The sequence below is a fragment of the Silene latifolia genome, chromosome X (assembly GCF_048544455.1).
Source record: "Silene latifolia isolate original U9 population chromosome X, ASM4854445v1, whole genome shotgun sequence".
NCBI lineage: Eukaryota > Viridiplantae > Streptophyta > Magnoliopsida > Caryophyllales > Caryophyllaceae > Silene > Silene latifolia.
The window spans coordinates 332,846,267-332,867,600 of record NC_133537.1 but is presented as its reverse complement, the minus strand read 5'-3'; the positions used below and the strand labels follow the sequence as shown (position 1 = coordinate 332,867,600).

General features: G+C 35.8%; 2 protein-coding genes across 8 annotated transcripts; one reads left to right on the top strand and one right to left on the bottom strand.

Moving 5' to 3' along the window:
• The first annotated feature begins 2,207 nt into the window (after nt 1-2,207).
• On the top strand, nt 2,208-15,492 carry LOC141618745 (protein SEMI-ROLLED LEAF 2-like). 7 transcript variants are annotated; one of them, XM_074435823.1, is made up of 20 exons: nt 2,208-2,652; nt 2,841-3,033; nt 3,548-3,622; nt 4,658-4,773; nt 5,088-5,202; nt 7,257-7,385; nt 8,076-8,123; nt 8,229-8,416; nt 8,500-8,696; nt 8,998-9,293; nt 9,667-9,822; nt 10,057-10,386; nt 10,677-10,826; nt 11,811-11,886; nt 12,441-12,562; nt 13,113-13,313; nt 13,677-13,817; nt 13,901-14,020; nt 14,795-15,001; nt 15,093-15,492. In XM_074435823.1, the coding sequence occupies exons 2-20, from the start codon at nt 2,899-2,901 to the stop codon at nt 15,249-15,251; spliced, it is 2,961 nt and encodes a 986-aa protein (XP_074291924.1). In that variant the 5' UTR covers nt 2,208-2,652; nt 2,841-2,898; the 3' UTR covers nt 15,252-15,492. The 7 variants fall into 7 exon arrangements, with proteins under 7 accessions (XP_074291924.1, XP_074291925.1, XP_074291923.1 ...); XM_074435824.1 differs by having other exon boundaries at nt 2,218-2,652; nt 9,001-9,293; XM_074435822.1 differs by having other exon boundaries at nt 2,218-2,652; nt 9,001-9,293; nt 12,441-12,568.
• Nucleotides 15,493-16,102: 610 nt separating this feature from the next.
• LOC141618744 (uncharacterized) lies at nt 16,103-20,679 on the bottom strand. The gene is made up of 8 exons (XM_074435820.1): nt 20,472-20,679; nt 19,629-19,819; nt 19,416-19,478; nt 18,658-18,724; nt 18,438-18,538; nt 18,180-18,224; nt 17,123-17,599; nt 16,103-16,516 (listed from the first exon to the last, which is right to left on the bottom strand). Exons 2-8 carry the CDS (start codon nt 19,761-19,763, stop codon nt 16,346-16,348), a joined length of 1,059 nt encoding a protein of 352 aa, XP_074291921.1. The 5' UTR covers nt 19,764-19,819; nt 20,472-20,679; the 3' UTR covers nt 16,103-16,345.
• Nucleotides 20,680-21,334: the final 655 nt, after the last annotated feature.

Sequence of the window (21,334 nt, the reverse complement as noted above, 5' to 3'; positions counted from 1 at the left end):
AATGCAAATAGATCTTAACAATAGTTGAAGTACCTTGTAGGAGTATATAGTACTAGAGAGTCTTTACCTTATGTAAAGTATACTCCCCCCGTATCAGACCAATAGTTACACTTACCTAATACGGTCGTACCAAACCAATGGTAGCATACTATAAATGGGCTATTTTTTTACAATAATACCCTTATATTCTCCTTATATTTACACAATGACCACTTGTGGCCAACTCACCAACCCAATAATTTAATCCCTTATATTCATTTTACTTTCTATCTTTGCCCCTACTTTTACCCTCTTTTATTAAATATCCCATTTTTTACCATGTTACCATTAGTCTGGTACGGAGGGAGTAGTAAATTTTAAAAAATCGGGAGTAATATGTTTACGGAGTACTCAGCTAGTGAACAGTTTTTCAAAATTACCTTTGCAATTTGATAATCTCTTTAAAATGAAGGGTGGTTATTCAGCTTCCATCACTTTGTAATTTGTATACAAGAATAGTTGTCTTTCAAAAATACTTATGTAAGGCTCTTTTACGCAATTTTTTTATATAATAATTTTAGTAATTACTTATATATACTTACTAATATGATTATGTTTGGATCCATTTTACAACTATATTAATGTAAAATCGTCTCAAACGAAATTTAACTCTATGCATTATTATATACTTCACCAAAAATGACGCTAAATCCCGTTAAAACCGGGCTAGTTGCCTAGTTGGGACTTGTGAGTTGGTTGGGACACTTTCTCATGAATTTGGATCCATCCTTTCCGCCATGCAACTCAAAAACATGTCCATAAACAAGTTGACAGTAGTAATTAAACACATTCCCTTTGGTTAAAGTCAGCAGTCACAACTCACAACCCTACATATTCATTGCATTACCATCATGGTATCATCCAACAACAAATTCAATTCATAAAGCGATACTCGATTGTTTGTAAACACCACACAAAGTTTATAGTAGTAGTAGTACTTATTGATTGTCTATATTGTCGGATAGGATTGTCTATATTGTGGCCTTACGGGAACTCGTAAATAGGAACGGTTAAATAGAGTGTTTATGGTTGTATTTAACGAACTAAAAGAGAAAATAATCTTAATATATTCTGTATGTACTTATGTTGACTATGTAGTGATTACATTGGTTTGTGTGTAAATTAATCACAATTTCTAAGCTAAATACCAGAATTGGAAAATTAAATAGGGTTGTATTTATGATGAAAACAACTTAATCAAAGATTTCTTCTTATAATAAGACTCCCTCCAACTTTAATATTTCTTCCTGCAATAATATAGGGTAACTTTGGTAGAGTTTTAAGCACAAAGTTAATTTTATGACTATATATGTACCTAATTTAATACGGTAAATGTAATCACATAAGCTTGGGTTTTTACAAATTACCACCAACTGAGATTAACCATGTTTATTTGACCGTACAAAATTTAAACCAGACTTGTGAGGTTCAACACTCAAAAACTTTTTCAGTCAAACTAACTCAATTGTAGTAGCATTTACAATTACAATTAACAATTTCTTTGAAACTCAATCCAACAATTTTAACTCATTATGTTTTTAAATGAAATTGAGTTAACAATTTTGTTCATTTTCAATTTTAAAATAGGTAGACATTTAGGGGCGTTTATGAAAACTCGGGGTTTCTTATTATCATGTTTGACAATTGGTAGAATCATATTTTAATTACAAATAACATTAACAAATTTGTTGTTTATAGATTTTAATATAAGTTTGACCATCTAAGACATGGCAAACAGCTCAATTAAGTCAGGTTCGGGTCGGGTCAATTCGAGTTCAGTTTGCAAGAATTCAGGTCAGGCCGGGTTGGGTAATTTCGAGATCAGGTTATTTTCGGGTAGGTTGTTATCAAGTTATTTGAAATAACGATTAATTTGCGATAATAAATATTTGGGTCGGGTTCAATATGATCTGGTCAATTCGGATTTCTAATCAGATTCGAATCCACAATTCGGGTTTAGATCAAGTTATTCGGGTCGGGCTAAGTTTTACCAACACATTTAGTAGTAGAATAAGATGAATTTAAGTTATCCTATAACACAATTATACAAACAAGTTTAAATTTACAAGACTTCTTAATTGAGTCATAAATTTAAGACAAATACCTCCGCCTTAATACATTACACAAATAGAAAAATCATTTCAGCAAACAAAAAGTGAAAATCCACTGTGATTTATTGCATGATTCTCGGTCATTTTTGGACCCAAAAAAACACCACATTCTCAATTTCAGGAAGATAAAAAGGGAAAAAGAACACTTTGATTTGATTGCTTTTAATATTTTTTAACCGTTTTTTACAATTATTAAATCACAAGTAAAAGAAAAAGAAAGTTCAGTAAATGCCAGCCGGGGGATTTTAAGCATCCAACCCCCACACTGGTTTACATTATTTAGGTATACACACATTTAATGTTCTAACTATATTTTTAAGTAACGTTTTTATTTTATTTAATATTATTTTTTAATTTAAATTGAAATAATCAACGTTATTATTTGCTGGGTTTGATCTGGTATTGGATTTGGAGCTCAATTATTACAATTCTCTGTGGAATTATTTTGTGATCCCAAGAACTTTATTCCATCAAGAAAGTTCAAATTTGTCAAAACTGTAAGGTGGGTATCAATTTTTCTGCATTTTTTTATGTTTGTATCATAATTTTTAAGTACCCAATTGGTTAATTTGATGAATATTGTTGTTTAATTGTTGTAATTTGATGTAAGTTTGGATCTTTTTGGAATTTGATGATGTTGGTCTTTGATCAAAGTTGATTTTTTTTTGTGTGTGTATGTGTTGATTGCAGGTTGAAATTTGTAGGGGTTTGAAGAATTGTAGGGTTGGGAATTGGTGAGTAGAAGAAGATGGGTGTTATGTCCAGACGGGTTTTACCCGCCTGTGGTAGCATCTGTTTCTTCTGCCCGTCTTTGCGAGCTAGGTCTAGACAACCAGTTAAAAGATATAAGAAGCTTCTTGCAGAGATATTTCCGCGTAATCAGGTAGTTGTTTGTGCTCCTTTTAGCTCCTCAGAGACTGTCTCACATAGAATTGATGAGATGTATTAATGGTAGTGAGTAAATGGAGTGGTCTCATGTATAATAATGAGGTAGATTGTCTCTTTTGAGAATTTGTGCCTTGCATTAGTGGTGATTTTGTGGTTTATGAGTGGCATTTGGGGTTATTTGTTGAGAATGAATAGTGAATTTTATGTATGTAGTCCAAATAAGGTTCAAACCCTCTGATGTAATTGATCACATAAGACTTGCCACTTTTAAATGAAATTTAGGACGAATAATTGTTAGGCGAGGTTTTGTTGTGGTTGAGGTTGTGTTGTGTTTCATGTGCGAAAGCTGTGTCGCAATTAACTGTGTTATTCTGATACAGGCACTCAGGCAAATAAGGAAAGTTTAGCTTGCTTGTGTTTGTGCTGATATGATTGGCCCCTTTCCCTTTTCTGTTAGTAATTGGATTTCTTTGACATTTTCATGAATTGCCGTATGTTTCTTATTACAGGAAATTGTGGCAAATGACCGAAAGATTGGAAAGTTGTGTGAATATGCATCAAAGAACCCATTACGAGTTCCAAAGGTGAATCTGTTTTCGTTCATATGTTCTTCGATGCATTCATATTCTGTTGTGTTAGTTGGTTCCTAGGGAATTTGTCTGACTCTTTCCTTTTTTGACTGCTTACTGCTAGCCATTTGGGTTGCGGAAGTTACCTTCCCTGAAATGTACCATATAAAAGATAAAGCATGGGCGATTGAAACTCCACAATGCCTCCTTTTTTGTCTTTTGCGACAGCAATTCCCTTTGAGGTTCAATTATAGAAGCAGAATTAGTAACTATGCGCTGTCTTAGGTCAAAACTTTTTTGTTTAACTAATATGCTGTAGAGACGGATGATTTATTTCTGGGTATAAAGTTAAACTATAAGTGCCCCCCTTATGTCATGTTGTGAACGTAGGTCTTAATTTTGTGTAACGCATAGACCCTTGCACATTATTTGGATGGAGAGATTTGGCAGTAAAAGGAAGGGAGGGAAAAACAGTTTCCTTTGTTTGAATCGCGAATTGGGTTGAATGGAAATGGAAGGGTTCATTCATTGCTTCATTTTCCCACTGGCAAGTCAGATTAAAATTCCTCTAATATAGGAAAGATCTAGAGGGAACACACCAATGCCTTTGTTTTGTTAAATTAGACATGGAATCGTACATGACAGGCAACTGCCCTTACTCGCCAAGGCGCCAATCGAAGGAGCCCTTGAGGCAGTGGTATAATAATCAGCTGTTATCTTGGATTCTTTCTGTATGCTAGGGAAAGTCCCTCACCTTCTTATAAATGATTGCGACAGTTTTTATAGGATACGTCGTACCTTGGGGTCAGATGAGCTTTTGGAGAGCTTGTGGCCGTCATTGAGTAAACTGATGCTGCATTTGTTTCTGTTATTTATGTCGTGTTTTGAAATGTTACTACTTGCATATGCTAAAGCTTTTCTATTATGTATCATTGTTGACTTCTTGTTTTCCTTCTGTTTGATCTTCATATATCACAATTCACAAACCATTATACAAGTGGAGCTAAAGAATTATAGTGGAAAAAATCTCATTCTTTTCATACTTTTCAGATAACCGAGTACCTAGAACAGCGATTTTATAAGGATTTGCGGAATGAGCACGTAGGATCAGCAAAAGTTGTGGTCTGCATATACAGAAAATTTCTCGCATCATGTAAGGAGCAGATGTAAGTTTAACACATCTTTGTTTATTTGAATTGGTAGATGCTTACGGGTTTGCAAGAATTCAGCTCAGATCGAGGCGGGTCAGGTCATTTCGGGTTCAAGTAATTTTCGGGTGCATTGTGACATTGTTATCTAGTTAATTAGGGATAATTCTCAGTTTGCGAGTTGGGTAAGAGTCAGGTTATTCTGGACGGAAACGGGTCGGGTCAGTTTTGCCAGGTCTAGTGTTAATGGCAAGCTCGGAACATTGTCATCTATCTCTTCTTTGTGATCATCTAGTGACTCCTCAATTTATATTGGCTCCTCAATTTTGCAGGCCATTATTTGCTTCCAGCTTATTAGGAATCATTAGAACACTTTTGGAACAAACTCATCAAGAGGAAATGCAAATTCTAGGGTGCAATGCTCTTGTTGACTTTGTAAACATCCAGGTGAGGACTTTTGTGTGCTGGCACTCTGGCAGTATCATATTGTTCAAAAACTTCGAATGCATTTTAATGAGTTTCTTGGCCTGGCGTTGTACTTCTGGCTATTTTTTTCCGTTTGAATTATCTTTATTATTGGTTTCCCTGAGAGCCTTGGTTAAGGCAGTTATCCCAGCTAGTACTGGTCTAGACATGTACATCTCCACTCAGGGGCGGACCCAAGATTTTTAATTTGGTGTAGCAAAATTTGAATTTCTAAAAATTGTTTTACAATATCAGTTTCATTTAATCTTACCATATTAGGTGCATTATCGGGTTTGAATTACTTCTCCTGTCATTTTAACCATCTTGAGTATTACTACACTAGCTTTAGCCGGAGAAGAACTTTGTGACTTCGTTCACTAGGTTGAGTTTATTCTCTATTTAATTTATGAACATTTTTTGAGGAAAAACTTGTAAGAGCATCTCCAATGGACAGCTACAATACATTGTAGCTTGATTTGCCAATACGGTTTTTTAAGGTATTTTGCTCTTCGACTACATACCGCTCTAATGGTTGGCTACAACACTTTCTAGCTTTATGGGTCCTACAATAGAATTTTCCTCCAATTATAAATTTTACTTTTTAATTTTTAAAACCAAGCTACATGCTTGGTAGAGCTACAATGCTCATAAGCTACATCAATCTTTCCTTACTCCAATGGTAAGCTACTTGCTTGCTATTTTATAAAAATTGCAAGCAAGTCCCTAAAGTAAACCATTGAAGATGCCTAAATAATGATTAATAAAAGTTTAAGATTATAGGAAAAGAAAAAACAAACCAGAGATCTTAGCTAAATAGCTTTGCCTCAAGAATACAAGACCACAAATAATGTAATCAATCAAAGCAAAATTTATACACATATCCATCTATTATTTCCATATCTACATTCATTATTCAAATACAATACAAAGTTCTAGTAATCATTCAACAAAGTAATTACTGGATTGTAACACATATACGGAGTACAAAGCAATTACTTGCAAGGTTTCATGCTTAATTCAATAAAGCTATTACTTGATTATAAAACGCAGAAAAGGAGTAACAATTAAAATAACCCGATGACGAATTAGCGGAGGTTTGATAGAGTGGCAGTCCGGTGACGCTTGAGGTCGGAACACATGACATGGTGATTTATGAAGAATTGAAATTGAGAATTTGTGAGAGCAAAATTGAAAATGGTTGATAACTCTACCAAAAATTTAAACTGAATTTTAATTGTTTTTTGCTTATTAAGATTTAGAATCAATAAGGAAGTTGTAGAGAATAATCTTGGTAATTAAACGTGATTAATGATTTCTAACCAGATTTTAAAGAATATGGAGAGATAATTTAGGCAAGTTGGTTAATTTTTTTGGGAAGGAGAATATTAATTGCCAAAATTGAAAATTTATGGTGTAGCATATTATTATTTCGTGAAGATTTTTGTGTTCTTTGGTGTAGCATTTGCTACACCTTTGCCTAGTGTGGGTCCGCCCTTGTCTCCACTTCCCTTCCCAGAATAAAAAGGAAAAAACCTAAGAAAAAGAAGTCGAAAACTCAAGTGAAGCGTTTGATGTAGCTTTCTCACCAATTTACTTTGCACAAAAGGCTTTGTAAAGGTTGTTGTAACTGCTGTTTAACTGTTTTCAAGTTTCACTCTACTCACCCCTTTAAGCTCATCATGTGCTCTGATCTGACTTTTTTAGAATCTGAGTTCTCATAACTTGTGCGATGTAATTATGGGGAATCTGACCCGTTCATTAAGTTAGGTCCATTTTGACCATTAATTTCTTTACAGATACATAGAGAACAATGTAAAATTTGTCAAGTTTATCAACACAACCATTTTCATTGTCATTTAAAAAAAAAAAGAATTAACTATTGAATATTGTGAGAAAATATCAGTCAAAGTCAACATCATTTTAAATGTGGACAATATTAGTGAGATGGAGTATATCGTGTATGGTTGAACAAACTTTTAGTCTTGATGGGGTAACCCAGAGCTGCACGTGATTTTAACAATCTGGAGTTGTCGTAGGGGGAGAGCACATATATATTCAATCTAGAAGGTCTTGTTCCAAAACTTTGTCAACTAGCTCAAGAAGTCGGGGACAATGACAGAGCTTTACGACTTCGGGCTGCTGGATTACAAGCACTTTCTGCAATGGTATTTTCTCTCCTGACCTTGTAGGATCAATACTTATTTTTGACACAAATTGTGGAACCATGCAACTATGAACTATCTTGATGTTCTTTAGCTTCCTTCGCGAAAATTGGGCCAAAAGTACCTGATGGTACTGAATCAACATCAACCAATGCAAAGTGGGACGAGGATTCATGTGTGATTTTGATAATTATCCTTATGATTCATCCAAACCAGTTGGTATTCATAGAGACTGCAATTCTATAGCTTTTGTGGGATTGCTCACCAAGACTGATACTCCCTCCATTTGGCTGGATTCTCTGCATTTTCCGTTATGGTCCATTCAAACCAATTCACTACATTACATTTCATGGATATAAATTCACTTTGAATAGACAAAAAACACCCTTACAGAAGCAAGTAAGTTCCACTATATTCCCACACCCACTTGTCCTTATATAAGGCAACTTGCCTTTTGCCATATGCAAATGTGGAGATTTCAACCAAATGGAGAGAGTAGTGGGCTAGTCTCATGTCCTCCTTATTTTCCCTCACCTCATTTGCCAATTAAAAATTTGCGTAGAATGTACAAGTAATGCTTGAGTATGCTGTCTTATTTTCTTGCTCATCCTTGTCAATCCGTTTGTTATGGTCAGTCAATGTTAAGCTTTCTACTTCTAATAAGTAACTTATCGTATACTATTATCTATTTAGGTACGATTCATGGGTGAGCAGTCTCATATCCCGATGGAATTTGACAAAGTAAGGATTAAGCTCATGTTTATGGAAATTAAAGGAGTCTGATAGTTAAAAGGTTTTTTGTTTATAATTAATTTTTATTTCTTTTGATTTTCATTGTTTAAATAGATCATAGCGGCAACCTTGGAAAATTTTGTGGATGAAAATGGCAAGATGGAAAGACAAACTTCGCATGATACACGTGGTCAAGGAGGAACAAACACCGATATTAATGGTTCATCAATGGGACCTTTAAATGAAGATGCTGGTTCCTCAATGGATCTCAGCATTATGAAACAACAATTAGAAGCCCCATTGTAAGTAAATGCTATCTCAACTTTACTAGTTGATAATACATGAATTCTATTTAAGTCGTCTTCGATCTTGCCGGCCTTTGCAGAATTGCTTCAAAAAGTCCATCATATTGGTCTAAAGTCTGCTTGCATAACATGGCTGGCTTAGCCAAGGAAGCTACTACCATTCGGCGTGTGCTTGAACCTTTTTTTCATACCTTTGATTCTGAAGATTATTGGTCTGCAGATAGGGGGCTTGCCTGCTCAGTTTTGATGTACATGCAGTTACTGTTGGAAGAATCAGGTTTAAGTTTACTCATTTTAGCATTTATTTTTGATTATGCATAAGCTTAGTTTAGTACCGTACACATGTATTAATATCGACTCCCGACACCGTATCACGATTTGGGTTCCAGGTTCTGGAGGTTACCATGACTGCCTATTGAGGTGACATTGCCCTCCCACTGCCGCAATTACCAGAATGTGGCCGTAATGACCATTTCTGAAATCAAGTCTTAAACCTTGATTTAGTGTCTTGGGACATATCTTCATTAGGTTCTCACTGATATCTCTTGTTTTTAATGTGTTTTTTTTTTCTTTTGCAGCAGAAGAGAACTCACATTTGTTGATCTCTATCTTGGTGAAGCACTTGGATCACAGAAATGTTGTCAAGCAGCCTCTTAAACAGATTAATATTATTCATGTCATCACACGACTTACTCAGTTTGCCAAAAAGCATCCTTCAGTTGCACTAACTGGTGCATTAACTGAGCTTCTTCGACATTTACGCAAGTGCATGCAATTTTCAGCAGAAGCATCTACCTCTGGGAGCGGGGCAGACAAATTAAATGGAGATCTTCAGTCAGCGTTAGAAAATTGTATATGGCACCTGTCAAGCAAGGTTTGTGATTCTCGAATCAATTCTCTACATTTTAATTTCCTACATTGTGGAGGTTTTAATCACAATAGATGTTTAGGAACTTAAACAAGCAAAGATGTAATACAGTAATACTTCTTCTATCATTTGAATTTCATACATTTTCCTTTTGTGACACTCGAATCAATTCTCTACATTTCCACTTTGGGTGAGATATATATCACAAAACACTCCCATGTGAGTGTGGGCATTATTCTTCTCTCACATATTTTTCAATACTTTTGTCCAAAAGTAAATGTAACGAAATAAAGTGAACTGAGAGAGTACATTGTTATTGGTATAGACTTATAGATATGCCATTCGCAAAGAGTTGTATAACATGAGATGGTTTTGATAGATTGGAGATATAGGCCCTGTGCTCGATATGATGGCTGTGGTGCTCGAAAGTGTTCAGAATAACAATTCTGTTGCAAGAACAAGATCAACTATTTCTTCTGTTTATCGAACCGCTCATATAGTGTCGTCCTTGCCCAACATCGCATACCACAAAAAGGTGAACATTCTTGTTGGAATTGAGTCATAAGATGGGTAAGATGGTCCTGCATTACGACGGGGTGAGATTCTAGGGCGAGCTTTAAGATTCTGCATTTTAAACTCACCTTGAAACCTTAGAAGCTCATTCTGTCTTACTGTTAGACCATCTCTTTCAAACTTGTTGAATAATTGAAAGCTTATTTCGTGCTTGAATCTAAAAGGTATCTAACATGATCATTCTGCTTAATCTCAGACGTTTCCTGATGCATTATTTCATCAACTACTTCTGGCAATGGGTCATCCCGATCATGAAACTCGTATCATGGCTCACCGTACATTTTCAACTGTACTTATGCCCTCTTTGATTTGCCCTTGGTCAGACCAAAAAGATTTGCCTTTGCAGAAGTATTGGGGTAAGGCCACTTCGAAAGTAAATGGTGAAAGCTTCTCCATTCCAGAGGAAGGTGAAGGCAAAGTGGAAGCCATTAGCAAAATGCAAAACATTCCAATAGTAGGGAACGATGTGAAAAATTCACATAGCAGATCACATAGCTTCAAGAGTACCATGACCAATGGGAAGATGGTGAGAATGCACATTCTATGTTACTTGGGCATTTCACTTTGACTGGTGTCTGACACTTTCACATTACACCATGACATTTTGAACCTTCATCTTAGGCCAAATTGCCAAAACATGAAACATGACATTTTGAACCTTCATTTTAGGCCAAATTGCCAAAACATGAAACTTTTCATTGAAGATCCGAGCCTGGCCTTCCGCAACCATGTTGGATCTGAAACTTGCGACCAAGTTGGAGTAGGGTAGTAAACAATTACTTACACAATTTCTGTTTTACTTTTTTTTGTTTACAGGAGCTTGCTTCACTCAGACTAAGTAGTCATCAAGTCAGCCTCTTGCTCTCATCTATCTGGGTTCAGGCCACATGTCCAGAAAACACGCCAGCCAATTTCGAGGCCATGACGCATACTTTCAATACCGCTTTGTTGTTTACACGGTCTAAGGTGGGATTCTACTCTGCAATATCGCCAATATTTTGCATTTGAACATGTATGAGACTCCCATATATCCATTCTTTCAGATTTGTATGCTGAAGTTGTCTTCTGGTGATCTAGAGGGTGAGTTAGTTGTGGATGCAAACTAATGAGTCTTCAGTCTGATTGGTCTGTATCATATGCAATAATCGTGCTACTTCACAGTCTTGCAGTTGCAAGTGTTTCCCTATTTATGTTTATTGGTAATAGGCATCTATAATACTCACTCATTTAGAAGTATGTGCGTCAGAGTTTCAGAGTCTGCTATTTTTCTGAAATTTCGGCATGTTTGGGATTAAAATGAAGTGTCCATGTATCTTACCCGTCTTCGAGTGTCTGAGTGCCGAAAACGGGTACCCAAGGTAATATGAAGTATCATTGTAACAAATCTGACACACAGCAATGGATTAGCTCATTACGAGGGATTCCGTTTTAGCGTTGGAGAATTCATCACACGTTCTGCAAATTCTACCACTTTTTCCATTGTTTCTTTTGGCAAGCTTTGAATCTGCCGTCTTTTAAAAAATTTCTCTTTTCATATGAAAAAAAAAGGAACTCCCCCAGAGCGTCATCAGATGTTTAGTATCCGTCTTGCAGTATTTAGTGTAGAAGATGGATTACCACTGGGTAGGGGTGTCGTGACTTTTCATGGCACCATGTTATCAAAAGAGATGGTCTCATTTAATTATTTTGGTTAGACCACTCCATTTCTCTGCTAGCTACAAACTAAATGGGATTGCCTTACGGGTAAATAGGTCTATCTCACACTGACAATGCGTGAGACGGTCTCTCGAGCTGGTAACTGTGTGTGCACATGTTGCTGCCTGCAAGGGTACTGTGTATTTTACTTTGTATTCTTAGTTCACTGAGTTTTTTTAAACATAGATAGTTTATCCCATACTCGTTTGTCTGCTTCACCTGAATAACATCATATATACTCTACTTAAATGACAGAGCTCCAGCCATGTGGCTCTCGTTAGGTGCTTCCAGCTAGCTTTTTCACTGAGGAACATCTCTCTTGATAAAGAAGGTATGTCCTACTTCTATCTTTGGCTCTTCGCCCATTCTGTCATCTCCCAATCTTTAAATAAGAAGGCTTGTAATACTTTTCGCTCTGTAATGCCACTGACAACAATGTTGTTCTTGAACCATTTTGTCTACTCATGTTGTGAATAGAAGATGGAAAGTTTAGTGATAACATGTGAATGATGTGATGATATGAATGTTAATTATTACTCTCGAGTTTTCTTTTTTCCTTACACCAATGTTTTTTTAAAATCTTAAGCTTTGGGTATAATTATTTACTCATTACTACTTGGAAAGGGGAATTGTATTATCACAGCATAAATTCCACATATTCTCCTCGGTTGTATTTTGTCGCATCAGTAAAATTTCTTCGACTTTGAAATATGATGGGGAAAAATAGCAAAATGGTTCACAAAACAATCCATGCTTCTTGTATTTTCTGCTGAGTGTCGATGCATGATACAATTTCATCATGGGTCGTGCAGTACAATTGATTATTTTATTTTCCTTTTAATTTCTCAACATTTTTCTAAATGAGCTTAATTTTATTTTTTGTAGGAGGTCTACGACCATCAAGTAGAAGATCTCTCTTCGTCATGGCATCTTGCATGCTTATATTTTCCGCGAGAGCAGGCAATGTTCCAGAGCTGATCCCTATTGTTAAATCATCTTTGACAGATGTAATTGTAATATGCCTTTCTCAAATTATATTGTACAAACTGTCTTTCCCTATGAAAATAGCTTCTAGTGTCCCCGTATGATTTGTCCCATAATGAAAGAGTAACGAAAGCTGAGGCGAGAGTTGATAACATTACAAACCAATTAGTTTCTCCATCCATAGCCGTTTGGTTTTGGGATAGAACCCTTGGTCTTATGAAGTGGAGTCCTACTCTGTCCAAAATCCCTTTTTATGTGGAATTTCACTCGTCAAGCCCATGAGTTTGACCAGGGTATGATGAATCCGCATATAAGATAGGAGAGAGGTGATCACTATATAAGCCATGGATTTTCTCCTGCAGTGACCAAATTGTTTGGGGATGGAACCTCCTTTTAGCTTCTGAACTGGACTCTTTCATCTCATTGTGGGTCCGTGCGTCCACTCCGTACAGATCCCTTTCATTTAGACTTTCAGGATCTCCAATATATGTTTTTGAACTTCTCCAATGGAATTTAAGTTCACATTATAAGTTTGTACACCGCTGCTTTGGTATTAAATGATTATGTTGGCAGGTTGATCCTTACCTTGAGCTGGTTGACGATATCAGACTGAAAGCAGTCATCAGGGATTCTGTTGATAAAGGAAGGATTTATGGATCAGAAGACGATGACGTTGCTGCATTAAACACACTTTCAGTGATAACATCAGATGACCAGCTGTTAAAAGACACAGTGATACTTAATTTGACGTCTAAATTTGAGAAATTATCAGAGGTAACAGGCTGCAACTAGCTCTTATTTTTTTACTGAAAGCCGTTTTAAATGGTGGAATGACATTCTGTTTGACTTAATACCACTCAACCCGACTTGAAGTTTAAATTACCTGAAATGACTTGGTTCGAACTTAGCCAGTCCGTGCCCGACTCTAGTGATCCATGTGCCATGCATTAATTTCTGATAGATCCTCTTAAATCGAGTCAATAACGCAAGAGGTACCACTGGAAATATTTTCCCGTAAATCAACATTGGCAGATATAGCTGACTTCTGGTATCCATTCTTATTGCGATTTTTCGTGTTTTTAGATAGCAAAATTGAAAGGAAAGTCTCTTATACATTTGTTTTTTTTTTTTGTACAGGATGAATTATCTGGCATCAAGAAGCAACTATTACAGGGATTTTCACCTGACGAGTCATACCCTCTGGGAGTACCTTTATTCATGGAGACACCACAATCATGCTCGCCACTAGGAGGGATGGATTTCGAACCTTTTGATGAGGTTACTATTTTATACTCTGTTATTTTATTCTTGCTTTGATTGGCCTCAACTCATGACTGGGTCTGAATGTCAAAAATTTTCAGGTTGTGGAGCCACTGCTGGATGAATCGTTTCTAGATGCTAGTGGAAGTCAGTCTGGTCGTAAAACATCTATGTCGTCCAATTCACTGGACATTCTTAGTGTTAATCAGCTCCTTGAGTCGGTAAGTTCAGCTTGTCTTGGAACGATTTCAACAATTGTCTGCCTAGACTGCCTACTGCGTCATTTAAAAAATATCCACTTTTCAGATAGAAGTCTCTGGATTGTAATCTGTTTATGTTAGTTGGAGTCTCTGGGTGGAAAACATATGCCTCTTTTAGCTTCTGTTGTAAAACCTACAAACTATGTTACTCTATCATTTCGTATTTCTAGCATACCCATATCCAAGTTTCCACGCAGACATAGGTCTAGCACCCGGACACTTCATTTTAAAGAGGAAAATCATGATTTCTCTTAAAATAGGCAACTGGCCAATTCTGGCATGCAGACACGCTGCCATGTGGGCTACACAAATAGTATCCTACAACATGATGTATTATAACATTGTACAACCGCCTCAAAGTTGTTGGGCTCTTATACAAAGTTGTTGAGCTATTTTACAAGTTATTGAACTATTTTGCGAAATTATTGAGCTTAATAATTATTCTGTTAAGCTCAATAACTCTGTACCATAGATCGATAATTTTGTTAATAGAGCTCGACAACGTTGTAACAACGCTCAATTACATTGAATAAGTTGTATATACAACCAGTTGTATAATACATTAACTGGGTTGGCTACGTGTAACTGAGTCTTAACGAAATATAACCTGTATGTATTTTAAATAGAATACTTCCATCACAAGTTAACTCCAAAACCCACCGGAAATACAACTGCAAAATGACTTTCAGATCAGTTGGCTCTGATATCTGATCTTATCACTTATGATACTAATAGGTACTTGAAACGGCTCAACAAGTAGCAAACTTACCGATGTACACTGCCCCTGTATCTTACGATCAAGTTAAAGATCAATGTGAGGCCCTTTTGTTGGGCAAGCAGCAAAAGATGTTGGTACTCCACAGCATCAAGCGTCCGGATAACTCCAAAGCGATTGTTCTTTCAAATGACTTTGAGATCGAGAACTCCACGGTCACATCCATGGTAAGATTATGAGTCGGGAACATATTCCATATCCATGTCCTTGAATTTTGAATGTTATTGTGGCCTACTAACAAGTCGCTTTCTTAACCAGATCTTGGAGGACTCAGAAGACAGTCCAAACTCGAAAGGCAAAGAACTTATCCGAGACCATGATCCGCTGTACCCTTGCTCACTCGAGTATGGGCATCAATCTTTCCGCCTACCTCCTGCCAGTCCCTATGACAAATTTTTGAAGGCCGCTGGATGCTGAATTCAACAGGTTAATTGTTCATTACATGTATGTATTGATATAAGAATTATTTTAACTCGATCCCTTACCTTGTAATTCAGGTTGTCCGCACGAGGTCATTTTTTCATTCTTTGTAATGCTCATCAAGTTATATATATAAGTTGATCATGTAATTTTGTGTTTGCTGAGAAACCATTTTTAAGTGCTTAAACTATGCCTTTTTGTATATTTATTTGTATAATACGAGCAATACCTTGCAGTCTCTCTTTTCCGCTTTACCTTATATTAATTCCGAATTTTCCACTAGATGTAATGATCTTTGTAATGATCATTAACTGTGTACAAGTTCCTGTATGTAAATTTTGGTTGCTCACTGTAATAGATATTTGATCTTTATTGTGTGTTATCTGATTCTTTACGTTCAATTAAAATAGTCGGGAAAAAGACCTAAGGAATCAGATATATCGGAAGAAGTAAAAACAAGCCCTCTAAACGTAACGGCATTGCAGGAAATGTGAATGCTTTAAAACACTTGTATTTAACTTGGCATTTGTTACCATTCACCATTTATCTAGAGTGATCGTCTTCAATCGAGTGATTGCATTAAATGAATATCGTAAGTGGCTAATCGATTCCCGATAATTTCAAAGCCCGACACTTGACTCACTCATAGTCCACACAGATCAACAGCTAAAGATTTCGGATCCCAACTCCGGATTACGATTTTAACAACCTTGATCAAAACAGTGTTACAAGACTGACAACACAGTCCACACAGATCAGCAGTTACAGATTCCGGATCCTAACTCCAGATTGCGATTTTAAGAACCTTTGAACACAACAGTGTGGAACTCACCAGTCCAAGATGCCAGTTTTCTATTCACAGTTGAAACTTGTATATATTTAGAAAAAGAGGTATTACATTGGCAATACTAGCTCCTTAACTAATCCCGGGAATCGGATTTCTGTATAACTAAGCAAACATAGAGCAATACGCGAACAAATTTGTGGTTCACATTATAGAGAAGTAGGGAACTACTAAAAGCAAATAAATCAATGAAACAATTTTTCTAGTACTTGAAAATCTACGTCATTCGTTTTGAGATTTCGAAAACTTATTTGAGGAAAAACTTCCAAATCTCCCTGTCGGTCATTTCTTTGACTAAATGGGCTCCGTAAATTCCTTCATCATCCAGGATGCTCTTCAACTGCCGAGCTCCATTGTTGAAGACGACATAATTCTTCTTTGTTGCCAAATATAGTACTCCATATGGAGGCCGTAAACACTGTTAAAGACAGAATGATCACAAATTATTCGAGAACATTTATAACAAAAAGTAAGCACTCGGATTTTGAACACACTAAGAAATGGGAATTTTTTTTTACTAAGATAAGTAAAAATCTGCTAGAACAAGCCAAAATACTAAACGAGATCGAACCATGGTTGTAGACCAACTCACGGCCAAGTCTTTGAGGGAGCATATGCCCCAGTTATGCAGTAAAAAGTAAAAAAAAAATTACCAAGACCAAGCTGTGAGACCAACTCCAGAGCAACTCTTGGACCGAAATATTGTACCATGAAATGGACACAAGAAAATAAGCCCTATGGCATTAAATATGGGGCGTGAACACATTGCGGTCACTTGAATTTTTGAAAACATTAGGTGCCATGACAGATTTGGCTGGAGTGACCGGCCCTTCAAGACCAAGACCGATATTTCATAGCATGGCATAGACCAAACTCCAAATGCTTAAATGAGGCTAAATACTTCACTCGGGGCATGTTCTTTCTCTTATCAACTAGTCGAAAATATTTAAATATAGACAAAGGACTTCCGCTGTAAGTATGACTGTATGATATTTAGCAAGTCTGAAAGAAGCGAGGAACAAACCTTCTTTATTAGTGTGTAAAACTTCTTCAGGGAGGTTACTGATGAAGGGATATCAGTTATCAATATAACATCATAACCGCCTTCCCCGTGATCTGCCTCACTAGCCCTTTCCCAAGCTCGGTTGCCAGAAAGCTTCCTCGAGCGCCTTGGTTTTGCAGAGGACTCTTGACCAGTAATGCTGCCATCTTGACTACTACACGCATCATTAAAATCATCCTCCGAAAAACACATGCTCATTCCTGGTGTTATTTCAAAAGCGTCAGTTTTCACTACAGATAAGACAGCGGGTAATTCCTCCCAATCTCCAGCGTAAAAATGCACAGATGGTGCCAAAGGTTGCCTTGATGGAGTCAGAAGACCCTCAGGTTGCCGGTTTTGCCAGTCCCGAGCCTGTTCTAGATTAGCCAGCACATTGGGAACTGTTGCACATCTTATTGTTTCAGCATTAGTATCTTGAAAATGCACTGTACACGCACCCTGCACATAAAAAAGACTGATAATGAGCTATAGGCTATAACCTCATCACAATTTCCTTGGTTTATTCGACCGACCTTAACTCCTATTTTCAGTTAAACCCTAGGATGCTAAGCTGCAATAGAGCAATACTACATAATATTTTTTTTATATTGTTAATTAATGGGGACACCGAGGGGATGACACCCATGTACAAAAGATATCATAGAGATGGCACCCATCAAATATTTTCAACAAATTCAAAGATACACCCTAAAAGCGGCACCCATATACATAATAAGAGGTGGATAGTTACACACTCAAACTATCATGCATACAAAATAATGTACACGGCAAACATTATTAACGAGTTCAAAGTGCATTTGTTGAAAGCTTCCATTGGAAAGAACAAAGTCCAATAATTACTGTGATAAGGGTAACGCAATTCAACACCCACTAAATGCATGCTACAATACTAGAGCAAAATTTTGCTAAGCTTGTTCAGAAACCATCCAGCTACTACCGTGTATGAGATAGAGACCGGACTTCTGAAAATAATATCAAATGTGAGCGTTTAAAGACTATAAGAGTTGAATAGGAATACCTTCAAGCATGCAAAGATACCAGGCAGGCCATAGTTGCAAGAAAGCTGCCAGAAAATTAAAAATAAATATATTAAACCCTTGTAGGTGGAGAAAACACCTTTGAAGTTAAGATTTAAATGCTTGAAAGGACGTTCAAGAATTTTGCCAAATCATTAGCTCCAAAGTCCAAATAAAACTATCAACAGCGACAACTAAGAATGCAACAATGCCATTGTTAGTCAGGTTAAAGCAGGACATTTCTAGCCATAATCAAATACCTCAAGGACTCTTTTCCCTCTGAAGCTCAATTTTCCATCACGGATCTCATGCTTGAGGGCATTTAAAAGATCAATTGAACTATCCCAAGATTTGCAGGACCCTGCAAACAAAATATTTCACATGTATTAGGGACTTGTAAGCTTGTAACCGAAAGATGCTTGAAACGGGAAGAAGCATGCATAAAATGCTGACAAAAGATTCTCTTGTTCAATAACCTACCATCAATTTTTGTACATATCAATTCTGGTCCACTGAAGCCAACTATATGTCCAACACTAATATTCCCCTGAAAACACATAAGAGGTAATCAGTTTGATTGATCACTATTCATATTCCGGGAACCAGCATTCTCCACAATAATAAGCAACATAGTAGAAGATAAACATCATATAGCAATGCTAATGGAAGCATTTTGGGCGTGTCAAATGGGAAATCTACTGCAGTTTCCAGATGGAAAATGCACATAAAACAAGTCACATCATTGAAGATATTGGTCACTTAACTTTCAATTTAGCATTGTGATACATTAATCAGAAGAGCCAAGGATTATGATGCTATAATATCTGCTTTGAATAATTAAAACCCATACGCAGTAAACCCGTCATGATTTATTCAATGCCTGAGGACTGAGGTTACAATGACACAAATTCAAGTCACTGAATAATCAATGTGCTACTCAAAATTTCACAATTCATGACAAAATTATGTCATAATATATGTCAAAATGCTTTGTTTTTGTGCAAGGTTAAGATGCTTATTTCTTCATAATTTTGCTGCATTTCGGTAGCTTTGGTGTCCACTAACTAGTAGACTTGTTTAAAACTTAAATATCTACCATGTTATACACTTATACAAGCCTCTCAATCATTTCTAGAAGCTAAGAACATGCTTTAGCAGATAAATTTATTAAACTAGCATATTAGAAGATTGTGAGTGCAAGAATCAAAAATTCGGATTACAAAGTCCCAAAGGAAAACCTTGAATGAATGGAGGCCTTGAACATCAACGCTCTCCCCATTGAACTTGGAATGTTGTGATACCTAAAATGAGAAAAAAAGAGCCATGATCAGCAAAAACTCAAAAAAAAAAAAAAAAAAAAAAAAAAAAAAAAAACAACAATAACATTCACTATTCAAGCGAATCAAAAAGTTTTACGGCCTCGGTATGTACATATTGAGCAGATTACTCACTTTAGATGGGAGAATTTCGACAGCAGGCATTGGAAAATGTGCATCTTTATCCGAAACAGAAGAGATGCTGTGACTTCCTCGATCAAGAGGTAACAAGCCAGGTAAACACTGAGACAAGATTGACGGGGCACGCATAATGCCTGATCTTTATTCAACTAAAACCCAAGGAATCAAATTGCACAACCAAAAACCTGCAAGTAAATTCAGTTGTATTGTAAGTTGCTGATCAAGAAAGTAGGTCTAGTACAATGAACTTGAAACACAAAGGAGTCTAATACAATGAAACCCTAGTTGACAAATGAAAGGTTACTCAATTACTAATACTCACTCCGTCTCAGTCAATAGTTTACGTTTACTTCAATTACTATTAATCGGGATGGGGGGAGTAACAAACTACATTAGTCTAAACTTGAGCAATTTGTGCATCAATGGATCTCATTATTCCAAATCATGTTGTTCATTTATATAACAATCAACCAACAACACCACAAAAACAAATTAAACTCAAGAATCCAAGTTTAAATACAAACAAAACAAAGTCAACAACAACAACAACAACAAAAATGCATAATCTTCTCTAAATGACTAAATCTATACTCCCATGATTTCTCCAACATTATAATGAACAAATTTAGTAACCCACATAAAAATCCCAAATAACCACAAAAATTGGATCATCAAAAACAACAATTAAGGCAAAATAATGATTACCCACCAATAATTATCACAAACTCACTTCAATAATCAAGAAATTATACTATACCCAGAAAAATTGGACAAAATTGCAAGTAAATCAAATAAAGATAGAGTTTAAATAATGTAAAAACTTGATTTAAATCATACCAGTAAGTGAGAAAGTGGTGAAAATCAAGAAAGATTGGATATTTTTTTTATAGGAAGGAAACAAAGATTGAATCTTGCAGTATATATATAGAAGTAATAATAGAACTATAGAAGAAGAGTGATTAATTTCACAGAAATAGGGTGGAATGCGACAAGAAAATAAGGAATAAAAAAATAAGGGAAAGTCAAAAGAAGTTAGCTGGAAAATGAAGAAAGCCAAAGTGGAAGGTTAAGGTATACCCGTATAATAATGGTATATCCGTTTCGAGACCTGTCGAGTAATATGAATAAGACAAAAACGAGTAAATGCAAAGGGATAAGAAAAAAAGCAATTAATTTATCTTATATATATAAATGGACCGTTTTAATGTTAAAACGGTTATGAATGTCTTAAGATATACTAATTTAGTTAATAATACACAACTTTTGTAAGGCTACTGGTTATACCAATATAAAGTTATTGTCACTTGTCATACTTATATTAAAGCGGTCTTAAACTCTTAAGTATTTTAGAACAATTTTTCCTATAATAATCATTTTTACTTACTACTATGATTGTTTTTATCATTTATGCACTCTTTGTGAATCGTTTTATACTCTATAACATTAGTTATAGGCCTATAAGAGAGTATTGTCCAGCACACAAATTCTTATTTAAGATGATACTAATATTCGTTTATAAAAATGATACAAGTACTATAATATGATAAAGATATTTGTCTAGGTAACAACAACAAATTTGGTTGTATTAGCATTATTAGGGTTGTATTTAATGTACCGAAAAAAGAAAGAAAAACTTAAATCAAGTATTAATGACATTAATTTACGCATAATTATGTCATAAATTCCTAATTTAATTTCAT